This window comes from Onychomys torridus, chromosome 5 (genome assembly GCF_903995425.1).
Source record: "Onychomys torridus chromosome 5, mOncTor1.1, whole genome shotgun sequence".
NCBI classification, from domain to species: Eukaryota; Metazoa; Chordata; class Mammalia; order Rodentia; family Cricetidae; genus Onychomys; species Onychomys torridus.
This window is the reverse complement of record NC_050447.1, coordinates 18,469,426-18,488,934: the sequence shown is the minus strand read 5'-3', so window position 1 is coordinate 18,488,934 and position 19,509 is coordinate 18,469,426. Positions and strand designations below refer to the sequence as shown.

General features: G+C 39.3%; 1 protein-coding gene across 1 annotated transcript in view; it reads right to left on the bottom strand.

Annotated features, from left to right (window-relative positions):
- The window catches only part of Rbl2 (RB transcriptional corepressor like 2), a 51,164-nt gene that overhangs the window by 15,354 nt on the left and 16,301 nt on the right, over positions 1-19,509 (bottom strand). The window contains exons 9-17 of the mRNA XM_036187642.1: positions 17,033-17,199; positions 11,691-11,800; positions 9,710-9,813; positions 6,434-6,571; positions 5,067-5,231; positions 4,517-4,628; positions 982-1,248; positions 543-820; positions 279-455 (exon numbers count right to left, since the gene is read on the bottom strand). Coding sequence (XP_036043535.1) covers positions 279-455; positions 543-820; positions 982-1,248; positions 4,517-4,628; positions 5,067-5,231; positions 6,434-6,571; positions 9,710-9,813; positions 11,691-11,800; positions 17,033-17,199 — 1,518 coding nt within the window. The remainder of the gene's footprint in view (positions 1-278; positions 456-542; positions 821-981; positions 1,249-4,516; positions 4,629-5,066; positions 5,232-6,433; positions 6,572-9,709; positions 9,814-11,690; positions 11,801-17,032; positions 17,200-19,509) is intronic.

The following is a 19,509-nucleotide window of genomic DNA, read 5'->3' as shown; positions in this document are numbered from 1 at the left end:
CCTTTTCTGAATAGAAATGGAGGAGGAGTGGGTTGGGGAGGAGGGAGGGCAAAGGAAAGGTGGGGGGACTAAGAGGATAGGAGGGAGGGGGAAACTGTGGCCAGGATGTAAAACAAATAAATCATTTGAAAATGTTCTGGAACCAAAAGCAGGACTGTGGCCCCAGAAGTTACTCCTTTGGCCTTTGGCTAGTCATCATAATAAAGCCTCAAGTCTTGTGGGGAAAAGATCGTGGGGAACAAAGAGCACCTCTGCTCTCCGGCTGTGACTGTACTCACCTTTGCCATTACGTAAATGGCACACATTAACAACTGGTCCAGATGTCTGTCCATCATCAGTTCAGGACACTGGATTATAGAGAATTCAAAGCAGGTCCAAATTTTTTTCCTCAGTTCATCTGAAATATCTAGTTTTGCACAAAGATCCCGAAGGCGGACACCTGCTAAGTGATAAACCTAACGGAGAAACAAGAATATTTCAAAGCTTATTTCATAGTTACACTCCCCAAGCTTATACCCCAGGAAGGGTATGTGAAAAATCACCTTTCTAAAGAAGAGTGATAACGAGCTCATCTTCCGGCTTCTAAAGCTGCTGGCTAAAGGCTGGCCTTGCTTCTGCGGTTGTCCACCGGGGGCAGTCTGTTGGATGGCCACCTGACCAGGGACTTGCAAAGTTGTTCCTGTTACCTGCTGGGAACTCAGGCTTCCAGCCAGGGCTTGAGCACTGAGAGGCTGGAGAGAGCCAGTCACCGCTTGGGCCTGGCCCCCAACATTGACTTGGACCGGGAAGAACGTTATCCCTCCATTCTCGTTGGCAATACCTAGTTCATTACAAAGGAGGAAAAGAACTGTTCACGTGAGGCTGCCCGTTCTTTCCTCCCCATCTTCCATCCTTGCAATTTTTTACTGAAATTCTTTCAAAATCTTAAATGACTTTCTGACAAATGCCAGAGAACTCAATACCTAACTCTGTCTTCCTTACCTTGTACAGGAATGGTCACTGTTTGTCCATTATTGGCTGTGACAGTAGCTGTTGCCATGGTGACCAAGGTCTGTCCAGGAACTGGTGTGACAGAAACAGCCTCCCCAGATACATTCTGCACAGGGACAGCATTGACTAGGGGCTGTGGGGGGATGCGCCCAGATGTGCCTCCTTCAGAGGGACTATCATTCTCAAATAGTCGCCTTCTAGTAGTACTGACTGTTGGGGAACTGTACCTCTCAAATAATGAGGTTGGAGATGTTATACCTACAATCAAAAGAAACAGATTATTAAACACAGAAACAGATCTGACTCCCACTTAAGCTCTTGTTAGAAAGGAAATATAGTGTTTTAAATCTTTTTTTTTCCCCGAGACAGGGTTTCTCTGCGTAGCTTTGCTCCTTTCCTGGAACTCGCTTTGGAGACCAGGCTAGCATCAAACTCAGAGATCTGCCTGCCTCTGCCTCCCGAGTGCTGGGATTAAAGACGTGCACCGCCGCCACCACCACCCAGCTCCTCTACCATACTTTGATGTAGAGGTAATTTAAGGAATTGTTTAATTTCCCCCATACTCAAATTTTAACAAAGACATTATTACCTGGCCAGGAGACATGATGACATGTCATCCAGCAGTATTCTCCCTCAGCTCCTATGAATATTCCTGTCTTTTTCCACATAGGGAAGATTACCAACATTTCATATTTTCCAGTAAGGTAGACATGTATGGTTTAGATTTAATAAACTTAGTCTTAAATAGCTTTATTGCGATATGATTCATGTGCCATACATTTCATCCACTTAAGTTATATAATTCAATGGCTTGCATATTAAATAATTTTTAAATTGTTGCAAAATGTAATATCAGCATTGGCCATTTTAAATACATATATACAGTATTGTTTAACTATTAACACTTTCTTAAATGTTCATTTTTTTTGTTTTGTTTTGTTTTGTTTTGTTTTTTGAGACAAGGCCTATGTAGCTCTAGGTGTCCTAGAACTCACTATTTAGTACAGGCTGGCTTCGAACTCACAGATATTCACCTGTCCCTGCCTCCTAAATTCTAGGATTAAAGAAATGTACTGTTGGGTGGTGGTGGCGCACACCTTTAATTCCAGCACTCAGGAGGCAGAGGTAGGCAGATCTCTATGAGTTCGAGGCCAGTCTGGGCTACAGAGTGAGTTCCAGGACAGGCTCCAAAGCTATACAGAGAAATCCTGTATCAAAAAGAAAGAAAGAAAGAAAGAAAGAAAGAAAGAAAGAAAAAGAAAGAAAGAAAGAAGGAAGGAAGGAAGGAAGAGGGAAAGAGGGAGGGAGGGGGAGAAAGGAAGAAAGGAAGAAAGAGGGAGGGAGGGGGAGAAAGGAAGAAAGAGGGAAAGAGGGAGGGAGGGGGAGAAAGGAAGAAAGAGGGAAAGAGGAAGGGAGGAAGGAAGAAAGGAAGAAAGGAAGAAAGGAGAAAGAAAGGAAGAAAGGAAGGAAGGAAGGAAGGAAGGAAGGAAGGAAGGAAGGAAGAAATGTACTGCCATGCTCAGAATAACTTTTCTTTCTTTTAGTCACTCTAAACGAGAACTAACTGTTATGGCTTAGTTTATTTTTAAGTATTCTTACTAATGTGTGCATTTTTGAAATGTAACTATTCTCCCAGGTCCACCTATAAGACCAGCATAATAGTAGCTCTTTCAAATTTAAAAATAAAAGTAGGGAGATCATAACAGATACCAACAGGAGTGAATCCTGAAAGCTGTGTCTTAACATTCCCTGTGTTACAGGACATAAAGACTAAGACAAGAACAGACCTAACCATGTAGATTCATAGAGAGAGAAGTAGCAAGTGCAAGAAACACAAATTTAATGTCAAATTTTAATTCACAGACTTGGGAAGGGAAAACTACAAAAAGGGTCTGTGTGACTAAAAGTAGTTCTTTGAGAAATGAGAAAGGGCTAGAGATGGCTCAGCACTTTAGAGCACTTGCTCTTGCTGAGGGCCTGGATTTGGTTCTCAGCACCCACATGGTGGCTCACAACCATCCATAACTCCAATTACAGAGGATCCAACACTGACCTCTGCAGGCACCAGGAACATACATGGTGCATAGACATTCATGCAGTTGAAACGCTCATAAATCTAAAAACAATTTTTTAAATGAGAAAATTTCATAAAGCATTTAATTAGTGAGTTAGTTTTTCTGTTATTGTTTGGAGTCAGCATCTCATTATGTAGCTAAAGCAGACTGGCTTTAAAGTTAGGATCCTCCTACCTTAGCCTTCTAAGTGCTGAGAGTATAGGAGTGTACACCACACCCTGTATCATCTATGTTTACTGAGTAGGAACTTAGAGTAAACGACTTTAAAAGTGATCCTTTTATAGCTAAAGCTTATCAAGTACATTATAAAACTGACCCAGTAATAGCAATGTTCTAATGGAGTCCGATCTCTCTGGAGCTATATAACTGCTCTTTGAAAACAGTTGTGGAGCTGGAGATCTGTTCAATAGTAGGGTGTGTGCTTTGCATTTGGAAGGCCCTGGCTTCAATCTCCAGCACCAAAGTGAAAAGTAGAAAAGAAACTCAAAGAAAACAGACCCCCTACATAAATATAAACCTTGCACCTAGGCAGTCCCCTAAGAAGCCAGCACACCACAGGCTGTATTTTCTGTCCTTCTTGGCCAGCAGGAATGTCACATTTACCTAAGTAGCACAGCTCTAGAGACAAAGCTGAACATGGTCCAGCCATGGAACCACCGTATCTCGATGGCTTATCTGTATCAAACTGGATCTCACGGCTCCATGGTTAAGAGTCAGGTGTGGTGGTACACACCTATATTCCCAGCTATGCCAGATGTTGAGTCTGAAGGACCAAGGATTGGAAATCAGCCTGGCCAACATAGTGAGACGCCTATCTCTAATAAATAAAACAAAACCATAGAAAGGAAGAGATACTTGAAAGAATGAGAGAATCCACTGAGAATTCTATAGTTAGCAATGTAGGTATTGTTAACAGTTTGTTTTTCCAATTTCTGCCCTTTTGTGTGTTTACAGATGAAAATTCACTTACAAATGAAGACCAAATTAAATGTAAAGTGTTCTAAAAAGATAACTGTAAGCATGACATGGTGATACACTCCTGTAATCCTTGTATCAGGGATGTGGAGGCAAGAGGATCTAGAATTCAAGGTCAGCCTGGCCTATATAACCAAATCCTCTCTCAAAAATTTTTTATGCTCTTAATAGTCCTTAAAAGCATATTAAATTAGGTATGCTGGTACACACCTGGAATCCAGCATTTGGAAAGTGGACAGTCAGGAGTTCAGGGTCATCACTGGTTACATAGCAAGTTCAAGGCCAGCCTGGACTACACAAGACCCTGTCCCAACCCTCTTGCCCAGAAAGAAGCATTGTTAAGTGATCAATATGTCACTAAAAGACAGACTGTTCTTTGCTCTGCATGGCCTATTAACTCTACTTACAGGCTTAGATGAATTTTAAGTATCTAGATTCAAGACTCAAAAACATTCCCCTTAGTATTTTAAACTTACTTCTTCCAAGTCCTCCAGCATCAGCACGTACTTCACTCACCCTTCTTGGGGTTAAGGGAGAGCCAGCAATACAAATTTCATCTGTCCTTTCTAGGTTTTGAGGTGGCATGACCTATAAAGAATTGTTTGCACACAATCTTAATAGTCAAAAAAGATTTCGCTAGAAATACAATAACAGTCTAAGGCAAAAGGAAACAATTTTGTCTGATTAGTTATTTCTTAATAAAATTACTAAGACTAAAATCTTCAGTCTTAAAAGATTCAAACCAGATACTAAATACTCTATCTGAACCAGTGTTCCTTACTGACTTGAAAGGTCAGAATAGCAGCCTCAATTTTTACTGTCTTGGAAATCTTGAGTGCAGTTCCAGGTTCCTCGAAGAACCGGATTCTGTTTCCTCTTTGATACAGAAAGAAACCATTAGCCACACTGCAAAACCCTGCCCCACAAAGAGCAGACCCCAGCTCAAACTGCTCTCTGTAGCATGGGGACTGTAAACAATATTGATGTGCTTCTCTTCCAAACAGATGTTAAGATGCTGTCACAAACCTCTTCACATGTAGGGACTCTGTTTTCATTATCTCTAATTCTGTCCCACAGTGGGGACTCTGCTCTCCATGCCAAATGATCTAAGATTTGTTCTTCAGTCTGATTGAGGTGTCTGACCACTTCTCTGCAAAGGCCATCTTCTGCTCTAATGAATATCTCTATTACCTGGAACAGAGAAAATCCCCTCTTTAACTGAGCAATAATTGCTATGATCTTATGAGTATAATATTAAAATGAAACATCTAAATGCTTTTTAAAATAGCCATAAAATTTATCAGAAATGACAAGTTTAAAAATGCAATACCACATGTAGCAAGGTGCTCTTCCTTTTATAATCTCTGTAAATAATCTACACATATGAATAATATAAAATATTTTGTACAATTGTATATTTCAAAATTTATAGACCCAAAATATACTTTATACATTAAGCCTGAAAACCGTACTCTTAAATTTTTATATTAAGGGGTTGGATGTATAATTCAGAGGTAGAGTATGTACTTGTAGGCTGAAGGCCATGGGCTCACTTTCCAGTATCAATAATACAAAAATAGTATTAAAAGTCTCTGAACACAAGCTGAGTGTGGGGGCTCTTGCCTGATATCCTAGTACTCAAAAGTTTCAAGTTATCCTTGAGTTTGATGCCTGCCTGGGCTAGATGATACCCTGTTTCAAAAATAAATAAGTAGGATGATACAGAATTAATTTTTTCCTGAAAGCTGTCTTCACTAAGCTTTCACAAATATGAAAGGCTGATGTACAAGATACACAAAATTAGTCACATGAATGCTGCTGTTTTAGAAAGACTGATTTTTAAGTCACGTGTGTGTGTGTTTATGCCCTGTGTATGGATGGGAAGGAAGCCAGAAGAGGGTCTCAGGTCCTCAGAACCTGGAGTTGACATGGGTGCTGGGAACTGAACTCAGGTCCTCTGTAAGAATAGGAAGTGCTCTTCACACTTCTCTCCAGTCCCAGCATCCCCTCTTCTACCCCGCCTCCACTTCCCCGCTCTTCTTCCCTGCCTTCCTTTCTATGTAGCCCAGGTCAAGCTTGCAATCCTCCTACCTCAGCTTCCCAAGTACTGGCTTACAGGTGTAATCCACCACATCCAGCTGCTCTGAGCTCTTCAGTCACAGTATTCTGCAGCCCTTTGGCAGATGCTAGAAATCAGATGAATGTTTCAGCCAAAAGGGATCTGCCATACTATTGTATATTACAAGAATTTATACATGTCTTAAGACTGTTTCTCCTTTGTTCCCTACATAGAGATTATTAAATATTTAATAGGATGGATTTATATGTTTAATATGAACAAGGTGTTAGCAAGAGGTTGGTCTTTCATAATCATCAGTATAATTTTCAAATACCTTATAAAAATGATAATGTGGTACATCAAATATTTCAGCAATAAATGGAAAATTCCCAGGAGGCTTATAGGAAAAAGTGACAACCTCAAGGCAGCAGGCCAAGAGTGACCTATGGAATGCATCTTGTTCCAGAATACCCTATAAAACAAAGTAACATTTAGAAACAGTAGCTGACACTGAAAACACATTTCATATCCAGTTAGTTTAAATGCAATTATTTTTTATTAAAATATAGATTAAAGGAATATATAAGAACTTCCAAAAACTTATGTTATAAAATACTTTTTAAAAGGTACTTTAAAATGATAAGCAAGTCTTTTGAGGATACGAGAAAACTGCAACCCTATGTATTGCTGGTGGGAATGTAAAACATAAAATGCTGCTATGGAGAACAATATGATGGCTCTCAGAAAGTTAAACATAAAATTACTGTATGAGGTTAGGGATGTAGCTCTATGGTAGAACAATTGCCTCATCTAAGTGAGATTCCAGGTCCAGTCTCCAGAGCTATGGTATGATACACCAATTCTAATTCTAGTAATAAAGAGCCCTAAAGGACCAAAGGCAAGCACTCTAAACAGACGCCTGCAAACCAGCGTTTGTAGCAGCATTGTTCACAACAGCCAAAGGCAGAATGATCCCAGTGTCTATCAACAAATAAGTCACAAACAAAAGGTTTAAACACAAGGAAAGAAGTTGTACAACTTGCTAGAACATAGCTAAACAGTGAGAGCAAACTTAAGTCAGACACAAAAGAACAAATATGATTCCAACTATGTGAGGAACCCAGAACAGGTAAACTCAAAAAGCTGGAAGACAGTACACAGAGGGTGAGAGAGAATAGAAAAGTAGTGTTTAATGGGCGGAAGATGGTGGGGATAATGGCTACACACCACTGTTAATGTAGATCAAATGTAACCTTCAAGATGATTAAAAATGCTTTAAGTATATTTCACCATAATAAAAATATTTTTAAATAATCATTTAGATGAACATACTTAATATTAGTCCCCAAATTGTAGCTATGGTTTATATGCTATTCAGTATGTGTTTCACACAGAAAGTTAAGTTATAAAGCAGCCCCTTAGTGCATACAGCCATGTAATATACATCAAGAGCACTTGTTAGTGTTGCAGAGACCTGGGTTCAGTGGCCAGCACCCACATGGTGGCTCACAACCATCTGTAACTCCACTTTCAGAGGATCCAACACCCTTTTCTGACCTTTGAGAGTACCAGGCATACACCTGGTGCATATACATAAGCATGCAGGCAAAACACTCATACACATAAAATAAAAGCCAAAAAAAAGTTTAAAAAAACAAAAACAAAAACAAAAAGAAATGTAAGTCAAGCATAGTAACTGGGAAACTGGGGCAGGAAGATTAGAAATTTAAGGCCAGTGTGGGTTACACTAAGTTCAAGGTCTACATGTACTACATAGTAAGACCTTGTCTCAAATTTTAACAAAAGAAAAAAGGGCTATTAAACAGTTACAAGGAATTCAAACTAATTACTCGCCAATTTTATAACTTGAAAAATGTCATTTTAAAAATTAGCTCTTTTTAAAAATTGCATTTTATATGTCTGATTGTTTCACCTACATGTTTTCTGTGCCCCAGTCTCTGGTACTCTAGTGCCTGTGGAGGCCAGAAGAGGGCATGAGATATCCTGGGGCTAGAGTTAAACAGTGGTCAGCATGTGGGTGCTAGGAATTGAACCCACGTCCTCTGCAAAAGCAGCCAATGCTTTAAGCTGCTGAGTCATCTCTTCAGCTCCAAAATTAACACTCTTTTTTCTTTCTCTTTTTTGTTGTTGCTGTTGGAGACAGGGTTCCTCTGTATAGCCCCAGCTGTCCTCAAACTTAATCTGTAGACCAGACTGGCCTCAAACTCAGAGATCTGCCTGCTTCTGCCTCCCGAGTGCTGGGATTACAGGTGAATGCCAGCAACGCCCAGCACAAAATTAGCACTCTTAATTGTAAAGATTTCTCTTCTAAATTAATGTGAATTAAATGTAGACAACCATGAAAGTACTGTAGTATTTTCACATATTTCTCAAGTTTCATGTTCCTAGCCTTAATTTTTCAAATCGAACAGTTCTAGCCTTCCCTAGCTTTATCTTTGTAAGAGATTATTTTTAATTGCCACATAAAATTATGTACAATTGTAAGACACTTGTGTTTACAAGGCACTTTGTTGGTTTACTAAAGATCATTTTGGAAAAAAAAAATCTTTTTTTAAATGAGAGTCCCCAAGACCTTGCAATGCTAAGCAGTCACAATGAAATGAAATTCATCCCCAGCCCCTCTTTGGGATTTTGTTGTCTTATTTTAAATCTAGGCATGGCCTCACAAAGTTGCACAGGATGGCCTCAAACTTGTTATGAAGCCCAGGCAAGCCCTGAAATTGTGATTCTCCTGCTTCAGCCTCCAAAGCAGGTAGGATTAAAGGAGTAGACCATGATGCCTAGCTATTTATGTTTCTCACTTAGAAAATATAAGAAAAATCATCATCTTAGCCAAAGAAAAATGGTTGAATACTTATGTTGAAGTCCCATCTAGTCAACAATCAATGTTTTCCTTCTATCAGGCTTGTATAAAAACTCCATGTTATTAAACAACCCTGCTAAGGTCAAATCTGAGTATTTTAATACTCGACTACTGTGGTAGTTGTGAATGAGAATGTCACTCATACACTCTGTGGTTGGAATACTTGGTCTCTATTTGGTGGTACTGTTTGGGAAAGATTTAGGAAGTGTGGCCTTTTTGAACCAAGTATGTCACTGGAGGCAGGCCTTCCAGTTTCAAAACTTCACACTGATCCCAGTTTGCTCTCTCTGCCTTGTGCTTGCTGTTGAAGATGTGAGCCTTCAGCTTCCTGTTCCTCTCAGTATGCCTTCACCCAGCCATCATGGAACTAGCCCTCTGGAACTGTTATCCCAAATAAACTCTTTCTTCTGTAAGTTGCTTTGGTTGTTGTATTTTATCTCAACAATAAAGAAGTAATTAATACATCTGCAGAGTCCTCCTATTCTAAAATCAGTGTTATAATGTAATGTATGACCTGCTGCAATGAGAATCACTACTTTATTCCACTCTACACACCTTCCATTGTTAAGACAGGGTCAGAGGGCTCCACATACAAGTTTCCTTAGGTGCTCATCATATTCCCTAAAGAACACATCATTTCTTTATAATGGCCTTTCGTTGGGGGTAACGGGGTGGGGATGAAGCTATGTCTTACTGTGGTGATTAATACATTACTATTGTACTCACAGATAAATCCATGTCTCCCAATCTCTTTTGTTCCTGCTCAATAACAGACTCTAATACTTTATAGTAAAGCATTTCTGCAAAACGAAAATATTTGTTGGCAATGTCTGTCGAAATAAAAAAAAATCACAAAAATTAAATACAAATTAAGTAAATACCATGGAAAAGACTCATCCCTCCCTACTCTAGCCACAAAATAAAATCTAAAAACCAAGTCCATACTTTCTTTTATTTTAATTAATTTTACTTATTTAATGTATATGGTGTTTTGCTTGCATGTATGTCTGTGTGCCGTGTGTGTGTGCTTGGTTGCTCAAGAGGCAAGAAAAGGGCACCAGATCCCCTGGGACTGGAGTTACATATGTTTGTGAGCCATTGTGTGGGTGCTAGTGATTAAATCTAGGTCTTTTGGAAGAACAGTCAGTACTCTTAACTGCTAAGCCAGTGGTTTTCAACCTTCCGAATGCTGTGACCCTTTAATACAGTTCATGTTGTGGTGAGGAAAATTATTTTCTCTGCTACTTCTTAACTGTAACTGCAGTACCGTTATGAATCATAATGCAAATATCTGATATGCAACCCCTAGGAAAAGGTCACCTGAACACCAAAGGGGTCTCAACCTGCAGGTTGAGAATCTCTCTTGCACAAATCCATATTTTCTATAGCTGATGTTTCAATTATCCCTAAAAATTTCTCAGTATTCCTTTTTCCCTGAGTCGGGGCTCACTCTGTAGCCCAGGATGGCCTTAACTCTAATGACTAGTCCTGCCACAGCCTTCCAAGTACTGGGATTATAGATGTGAGCTCCCAGCTGGCATCTTTAATATATTTCATGTTAACATTTTCATATTTTCTAAAACTAGCATGAGAGCAGCACATAAAGAACTTAGTATTTCTATATCAGACTCACACACTTTATTGCCATCTCTGCATCAGACACACACACTTTATCATTTTGAACACAACAGTTCCATGCTGCTATGGCTTGGGGTTGGAAGTTCTTCAAAGACCTACGTGTTTAAGATTTGGTACCCACAGTGGCACTGTTGGAAGGTAGTGGGACCTTTAAGAGGTGGGGCCTCAAGAGAGGTTCTTAAGTGACCAGAGGCATGACCTCTAAAGGGATTGTGGGTTCCTTGTATTGTTCTTGCTTCTGGACGCTTGATGAGTGGGTACCACCTCATTCTCCCTGCCATGACAATTCACCTCACCGAGGTCAAAACAACTGGACTACTCAGTCATAAGCTGAAACTTGCAAACCAGGAGCTGAATAAACTTTTTGTTTTAGAAGTTAATTATCTTAGGTATTTACAGGTACAAAAGCTAACTAATTCATTCTATATTAGCTGGTATATAACTGGTTTATTATTCTAGTATACTTGGTTCTGATTCATGACATGAAGAAATTCCCAGGCCAGCTTTAGGCCTGTACCAGCTATAGACTGAGAACTGCTAAAGCAAAAATCCGAAATCTGAAACTTTTTGAAAATCAGCATCATGCCACAAGATGTGTCAGTCAGATATAAGTGCACTAAAAAAGGTGATATAAAAGGATTAGACTATATTATATATAGTATACATGAAACATAAACTACTTTTGTCTTTAGATTTGAGTTCATATATGCAACACGCTAAAGCTGAAAAACACCGAAATACTTGTGGTCCCATGCACTTCAGAGAAGGGAGACTCAAGCTGTGCGACCTCCAGGTTTGTTTTTCCTATGTTGAAGAATCCAAATATTTATATTTTGTTTCCAACTTACAAATGAAAACTTACAAATCAAAAAGTACTAAAAGTCCAGCATAATAAAGATGCTATACTAAACTTTCTGTTTCTGAAAAGGGCCCAGAAATCACTTTACTGACAGACAAGACGGACAGTTACACCATAGCCTTCAGCTTATACTAAGTCTTTGATTGTCTTTCTGACTCCACATAATCAGATGTCTAAGTTAGGAGTAGTCTGGAAAATAGTAAATCTTACCTTTAGCACAATTACTAAAATCCTCATCCGGCTGAGAATGCTGAGAATATATTTCATACATTTCTTTCAATCTGTTAGCAATAGCCTGAGTTGGATCTCGGGAACATGTCCTAAAAAATAATATGAGATTATCTAATGTAACATGTTTTGGTCCACAAAGAGATACAATGTCTAAAACATAAATTTCATTAACATACAGATAAAAAATGCTTTGAACAGACACTATATACTTTGCAGATGACTGAAGGAAACCCATACTGACTTTTCAAAGATGGTGGTATTACTATTTCAAGTGGCAGAAGTATTGGCTATGTGGAGCTGTACACCTGACTGCACTAAGTTCAGTGGACTTGATGTGGTGCTGTGACTGACCCATAACCTTATAGTTCCCACCATTAACACCAACCAAACTGCCCTCAAGTGACTGTCTAATGGGCAGCAAAACTTCCAGGAAGAACTCCTAGGAAAAAAATTAGAATAAAGGGGTACAGAAGCTATACTAGAAACACATATAAGCCAATGTTAACTTTTTTTTATTCCCCCAAATGAGGTTTATTTCATTGATTTTAAATTTTTTATTTGTATGTGGAGTGTTTGCATGTGTGTATGTTCAAATTATTTATGGGCACACATGTGTGTGGGGAGCTGTACAAATGTATGCTTATGTGTGTGAAAGCCAGGGATCAACCTCAGAAGTTGTCCCTCAGTGGATATATACCTGTTGTTAAAACAGGGTCTCTCACTGGAACCTGGAGATCACAATTAACCTAGGATAGCTGGCCAGCAGCCTCAGGTGACAATATCTACCTGTCACCAGCTTAGTACTAAGGTAACAAGCCTGTGACACCACACTGTCACAGGAGCTAGGAATAAAAATCAGGTTCTCATATAAAGCAAGCTCTTTATCAGTTGAACCATCTCCCTCACCCTCTTGTTCATTGATTTCTTTTTTTATTAGCAATATATATTCAATGCAGAAGTGTCATACAAATGATTACCTTTGGAGCTTTATAATGATTGCTTTAATCTGATCACACATATGTAAATGATCAAATTATAACAACTATGCTGTGGGATGTCTTTCTGTATGCTGTGAATATGTGTTGCTATGATTGGTTAATAAAGAAGCTGCTCTGGCCTATGGTGAGTCAGGATATAGCCAGTCAAGAAATCCAGGGGAGAGACAGGAAGAAGAAAGTAGAGGCAGAGGAGATACCATCTTGCCATCCAGGGAACTGCATATAATGGCACATAGGTAAAGCCACAGAACACGTGGTGACATATAGATTAATAGAAATGGGCTGAGTTTAGTTATAGGAGCTAGCTAGCAAGAAAATTGAGCCATAGGACATGGCCATGCAATTCATAATTGATATAAGCCTCTGTGTGTTTACTTGGGTCTAGGTGGCTGCAGGACCAGGCGGGACATAGGAAAACTTCCAGCTACTCAACTGTATAGCTATGTTTTAACTTTATCATATACATGTATATAACTAAATATATATGATCAAATACACACATAGCAAAACGTTAGCCAGTTTATAAAATTAAAAAGTTCCATACTTGTGAAACATAACTGGAGATAACTATATAATATACTAGAGTATAACAGAGTTTTTTATTTATGGACATATACATATACCTTAAAGTATGCCCCCAAAAAAGGTTAGCTTTACCTAGCATCCACTGGTAATATATTAGTAATATCTAAGATTAAAGCTGTCATGACTAGAGATTATAAAAAGATTTGAAAGATATAGCTACAAGATAGGCTTTTATAACATACATATAAAATGCTTCTCTTAGCTACTCCAGAAGCTGAGGCAGGAGAATAATGAGTTTAAGGCCAACCTAGGCTACATGGTAAGTTCAAGTCTAAGTCCAGCCTCAGCAACACAGACTCCATTTCTTTTTTTCTTTTCTTTTTTTTTTAGCTGAGGATTGAACCCAGGGCCTTGCAAAATGCTCTACCACTGAGCTAAATCCCCAACCCCAGACTCCATTTCTAACATAGCCTCACTCTGTAACTCAGGCTAGTCTTAAATTTGTGATCCTCCTGCCTCAGCTCCAAGTGCTAGGATCATGGCCATGTATCTGGCCAAGACCCTGTTTCAAAAATGTAAATAAATAATTACTCCTTTGAAGCAACATCCACACTGGTGTTTACCAAAACTAGGTACTATAACCTAGTCAAACTGATACATAAAATTAGCTACCATACCATATACAATTCATAAAGTCATATCTAAGTATTATATTCTACAGACCAATTTTCTTTTTTTTTTTCATATGAGGAAGCAGATGAGAAAGAAAATGCACTCGGACTATGCAGGGGTTCACAGGGCTGTGTGCACACCCAAATTCCCAGAATGCTTTGTAAATTGCTCACTACCAAATAAATTGGAAAAACAAAAATAAAATGCTTCTAAATTCAAGGCATATAAAGGCCATCTGAAAAGTATGACTAAGGAAGAAGTCACAGAAATGTTAAATGTTCAGTGTTAATCATAATCAACTTTAAGAATAAAGAGGACCGTGAAATATAAAGGAAAAGTAATCATCCTTGAACTTCAGTGAACCTAGTGGAAACTGTTGAGGTGTATAGATACTGTCTTCTTTATTCTATATTGCTAGAATAAGCTAGCTGGTATCGCAGAGGATCTATAAAATCAAACCATAAAGTCTTAGGAACTCTGGAATCTGCTTTCTCAAATCAACTTGCCAAAGTTATACACAGAAGTATATTCTGAGCTGGAGATGTCTCTCAGCTGGTGAACATGCAGGAATCCCTGAGTCCCACCAGCACTGCATAGAACCGGTGGTACAGGCCAGTAACTCCAGCACTAGGGAAGTGAGAGCAGGAGATGCAGAGGCTGCTTCAGGTCACCCTCCACTACTCTGCATTGGAGGCTAGCCCAAGTTACAGGAGCCCTTGTCTCAAAACAAACAAAAGTTACATCCAGCCTACCGTGTTGTTCTTGAAAAGCCACTGATACTCCTATCAGCCTTGGGCACAGCAAAGAACTAAAGCAGGTCTTTTCCAGGTTAGGAGTATTTTTCAGAGCTCACAGAAATTAGGTGACTGACACATTGAACGTCCTCAGTCTTTTCAAATCTGAGCCACCCTTCAGAATTTTGTCAAGACAGGTCCCCCCACCATCACTGACACTCCACTCCCTCCTTAAACTTTCAAAACAGTTGGGACTGGGACACTATGAAGTTTTTATACCACCATGTACCACCACCACTCTCTTACAGCAATGCCACTTCTAGCTTACCAAGTTCCAGCAGGAAGAGTAAGTTAGAAGTCTCTATATTGTGTTTTATACAAAGTAAACTGTCCACAGATCCACTAGGGGGAAGTCACAGGTAACAACTGGTTACAAGAATCACTCACAAACTGTGGCCTTTGCTGGAAGACTAAAGAGATCTTACTGCGGTTCTGTGGCTCTTGGTGAGCTATCACAAGTTCACTGAATCTCTGACTCACAGACTCCCCTCTTTCCAAGTATGAGAAATTGCTCAAGACTTCAAAATAAATATGTGCTTCCATAGCAGAGCTGTTAGTGCCTTGCAAGAGGCAAAGTGAACTCATCCGGTTGATCTATTTGACGGTAACAACCTATGTGTGCTGTCCATGTCTAATATACAACAATTATGCCCCCCAAATACCCAGCTAGCACAGTGCAGATGTGGGCCATGTGCTTTTGAATCCACCATGAGACATAAGTTTATGCCTATACTCCTAACATGTGTGAGTGGAGGCAGGAACATCAGGAGTTCAATGTCATTCATGACTACTTAGAAGGTGGAGGTCAGTTTGAGCTACATGAGACCCTGACATACAAACATTTTTTCCTACTCTTCCTTCATCAATAGTTCCAAATGGGGTCAAAAGTACATAAGCATATGGTTGTGAGCAGTAAAATGAGGCAGAAACAAAGTATTGGCTATTTCTTTCACTTTCATGTATGTGTGAATTTTTAATAATGTAGAGATAGATGTAAAGTATTGATGCAAGTCAAAATGTTATCGTGGTAAAGTTCTAGCAGCTCAACCTCATAACAACTGCAAAAAGTACTTCTAGTTAGGAAAAACATTTATCCTGGCTTAATGTCATATGTGTTCATAATCACAGTTCTCAAGAAGCAAAGGCAAGACCATAAGTTTAAGCCCAGTCTGGTCTATATAGTGAATTCTAGACCAGCCAGGACTGCATAGAAAGGACCTGTCCCAAACAAACAAAACAAACATTAAACAAACAAACAAAAAACCTCAAAGTTTGCAAAACAAAATTTAAAAAACAGATTTATAACAGGATAATAAACCTGCTTTTTTTCTGGATAATGCCAGAATTTTAATTTTTTAAGTATGTAAATTTCCTTACTGACAGTAACTACATAGAGTTTTTGTATTTTTATTATACAGTAGATTTCATCCATAAACTGTATTTCCCTGAGTTATCCTGCATGTAAGCACATGTTTTTTTGCTTGGTTGTTTGGTTTGGTTTTATTTGAAGGGGGTTCTTTTTAAGACGGGGTTTCATGTAGTCTAGGCTGGCCTCAAACTCTCGTGCTGGAGGCCGACCTTGAGTTCCTGCTGATCTCCCTGCTTTCACTCCCAGTCCCAGGATGGAGGCACGTGCTGGCAAACACATTTTTACCATCGTCAGTCTTCTGGGCTATCCCTTTCCATCTGCTGCTAACAAACACAGAACTATTGTTTTAAGGCTGGTATACAGGCTCTACTGTATTACTGTCTCCTATACCACATTAAATAAAGTCGAGCAAGGGAGATTGTCTACTTATATATTTTCTTAAAAGTTGCTTATTTAGGGGCTGGAGAGATGGCCCAGTGTATTAGAGCACTGACTATTCTTCCAGAGAACCCAGGTTCAATTCCCAACACCCACATGGCAGCTCACAACTGTCTGTAACTCCAGTTTCAGGGGACCCAACACCCTTAAACAGGCAAAACAGCAATGCACAATAAATAAATAAACAAACAAACAAACAAATAAATAGATAAATGACTGACTGACTGACTTTTAAAAATTGCTTATTTATTGATGAGGCAAGGTCTCACTCTGTAGCCCAGGCTAGCCTCACACTTGTGATCTGCCTGTCTCAGCCTCCTGAATCATGGAATTACAAGCAAGTACCAATATGTATGTCTACTTATACATTTTATATTGCTATATCATTTATTTCCTAATAAGACTAAACTATATAATTAACATAAAATTGTGAAAGGGCAACATAAGCACTGATACTGAAAACTTTAAAAAATTAAAAAATGATCAATAACTAACTCTTGAAAGGCAGACAACACTAAAACCAACCTGAGCATCTGCTCCAGCTTCTCACTGGGTGCATTCTTGAGGCCACTCAGCATGGCGTGAAGGCGACTTAAGCTATATGCAGCTGTGGAGACGGGGGTCACACAAGGGCTGTTCTCCTGAACGTACCTTACGCCAGTCAGTGGTGTGCAGATTCTAAGTGCTTTAGACTAGAGAAGAAAAATGACATTTCTTTAAATAACACCACAAACAGGAATTCAAAACAATGAGACTTTCTGTTGCTTATTTTAGTATCTCAAACATCACCATTTGGGGAATTTGGACATAATTCCACTCAGAGGTTCCATTAACTAAAGATGTTCTTCCAAAGAAGAATAATACACACTCCAGGCAACTAATAGTTCTCGTTAAGTAAATCTTAAAGATGAGGTCAATGTCAGTGTAGGGCTGAACTCAACGGCAGTGTGCAGTTACACTTACCTTCTAGCTCTCCAGTAGCTCTCCTTCCGAGCCCATGCTCAGGGCAAAGGGGAATCACACTTGAAAACATTAAGAACATCATGCCCATCACCGAGAAACCTAATTTCACAGCTTTAACCCACTGCTGTGACTGACATTCAGAGATGGACACATGAAATCAATGACTTGAATCTAATTTAAATAAAAATCCATGTATCAAATTTACTTCAGAAGGTAAACAGTTCAAAAAACAAATAAAAAATAAAAATCCAAGTCCTCATCAGTCATCCCCTGACTTTGATTCCTAGAACCCACGACAGTTTTTCTCAAGCAGACAGACCCTCAGAGGAGCCAGTTAGCCAACATTCTTGAACATACACATGAAAAATATGTGACCAAGAATTTAAGCATGAGTACATATGCTAGCAAATCAGTTTTTCTAACTTCCCAAAGAAACTCTGAAAGTTTGCTAGCTTAAAGCATTTTTAATATTCAAAATTCAGAATTTCCCCAAGTATTGAATATATTCATCCTAGACTTTCAAAAATGCCTAGCAAAGCTTTTACTTAGTAACAGAACAAACTATTCAACTCTCAGGACACAGAAAAACCCAAAAGATTCACTAACTAGAAATAAATATGTGTTCTATATGTCTTAACTGCAAAGCTGAGACTTTTGTTTTGTTTCAAGGAAATTCATATTATTGTTTAAAGGCAATAAAATGGTCTGGGTGGATTAGGTGCATCGGGGGTTGCTGCTATCTTGGTTTTCTTACAATGCCCACATCCCTGCACATGAACCACTACCTGCCTGTACTGTGAGATAAAAATGTCTTGGATGCATATGAAGAAGTTGCAGCAGCCAGCAACACATAAAACAATCTCACTCACAAGCAGCATTGGTTTCATAGAAACTAGGTGTGATCAACCACAGCCTCCTGCCCAAAGTCCTCAAGGTCAACATGGGGCTTCCCCGTGTTGTAGCACTGCTAAGGGGCCAAGCTTTACAGTTTCCTGTGCATTCTCACTGAGAGGGTACTTTCCTTTAACTCAGGTCTGAATACAGAGATGATACAACAAAATACTAGGCCAGGTATGTTGGTGTACACCTTTAATCCCAGCACTCAGGAGGCAGAGGCAGGTGGATCTCTGTGAATTTGTGCCCAGCCTGGTCTACATAAAGAGTTCCAGGACAGACAGGGGTACACAGAGAAACCCTGTCTTGATAAACCCAAACTACAACAACAACTAAGATATATCTTCTTCCAGTGGGGACAGGGTTTGGTGTGCTCCAGAACTCTGCCTCCTTTAGATCTTTATTCTCCAACAACTCACTGATGGGAATGTTCATTTTGTGATTTTAACAATCCACACCCAGCTGACTCCAGAACATACAACCACAACTCCAACCTCTCTGGGAAGCTCCAGCAATACATTTCTAAACTGCCCACTCACTGAGTCAACTAGGATCCCCAAAAGACATCTCAAATGCAATGTGCTAATAATCCTCACTTTAAATCCAGCCCAGACTTGCTCTTCCCTCTTGGTAATATCCAGAGGGAATTGTAGGGATAGCTACTACATGGCAAGCACTGTATATGGCACCAGTTGTAGCCCTCCTGAAGCTTGTAGTCTAACACAGGAAGACAGAACAGACAGTTCAATTACCTACTTATCTGCTGTCAGGTGCCATGATACCAAGAGCACCAACAGCAGAGTATGAGAAGTCTCGAGGGTGGAGGTGTGTTGGGCTATTTTTTTTTTTTTTTAACAGAAATCAACTTAGCAGAGAACAGAAAAAATGAGGAAGTAAGCCACATGAGTATCTTGAAGAAACGTGTTTAGGCAGAGACAATAGTGAGGGCAAAGGTGCTGAGCTGTCATTCTTGGCATATCTGAGGAATGAAAAAAGAGCAGCAGGGCCAGATCACTTAGGATCTTACAGGCATTTATGAGGACTTACATCATTCACCCAATGATCATCATTGGCTTATTCCTCCAATACCATAATCCAAGTATCAGTCAGTCTTGTAGTCCAAATACAAATGTTTCTATAAACCA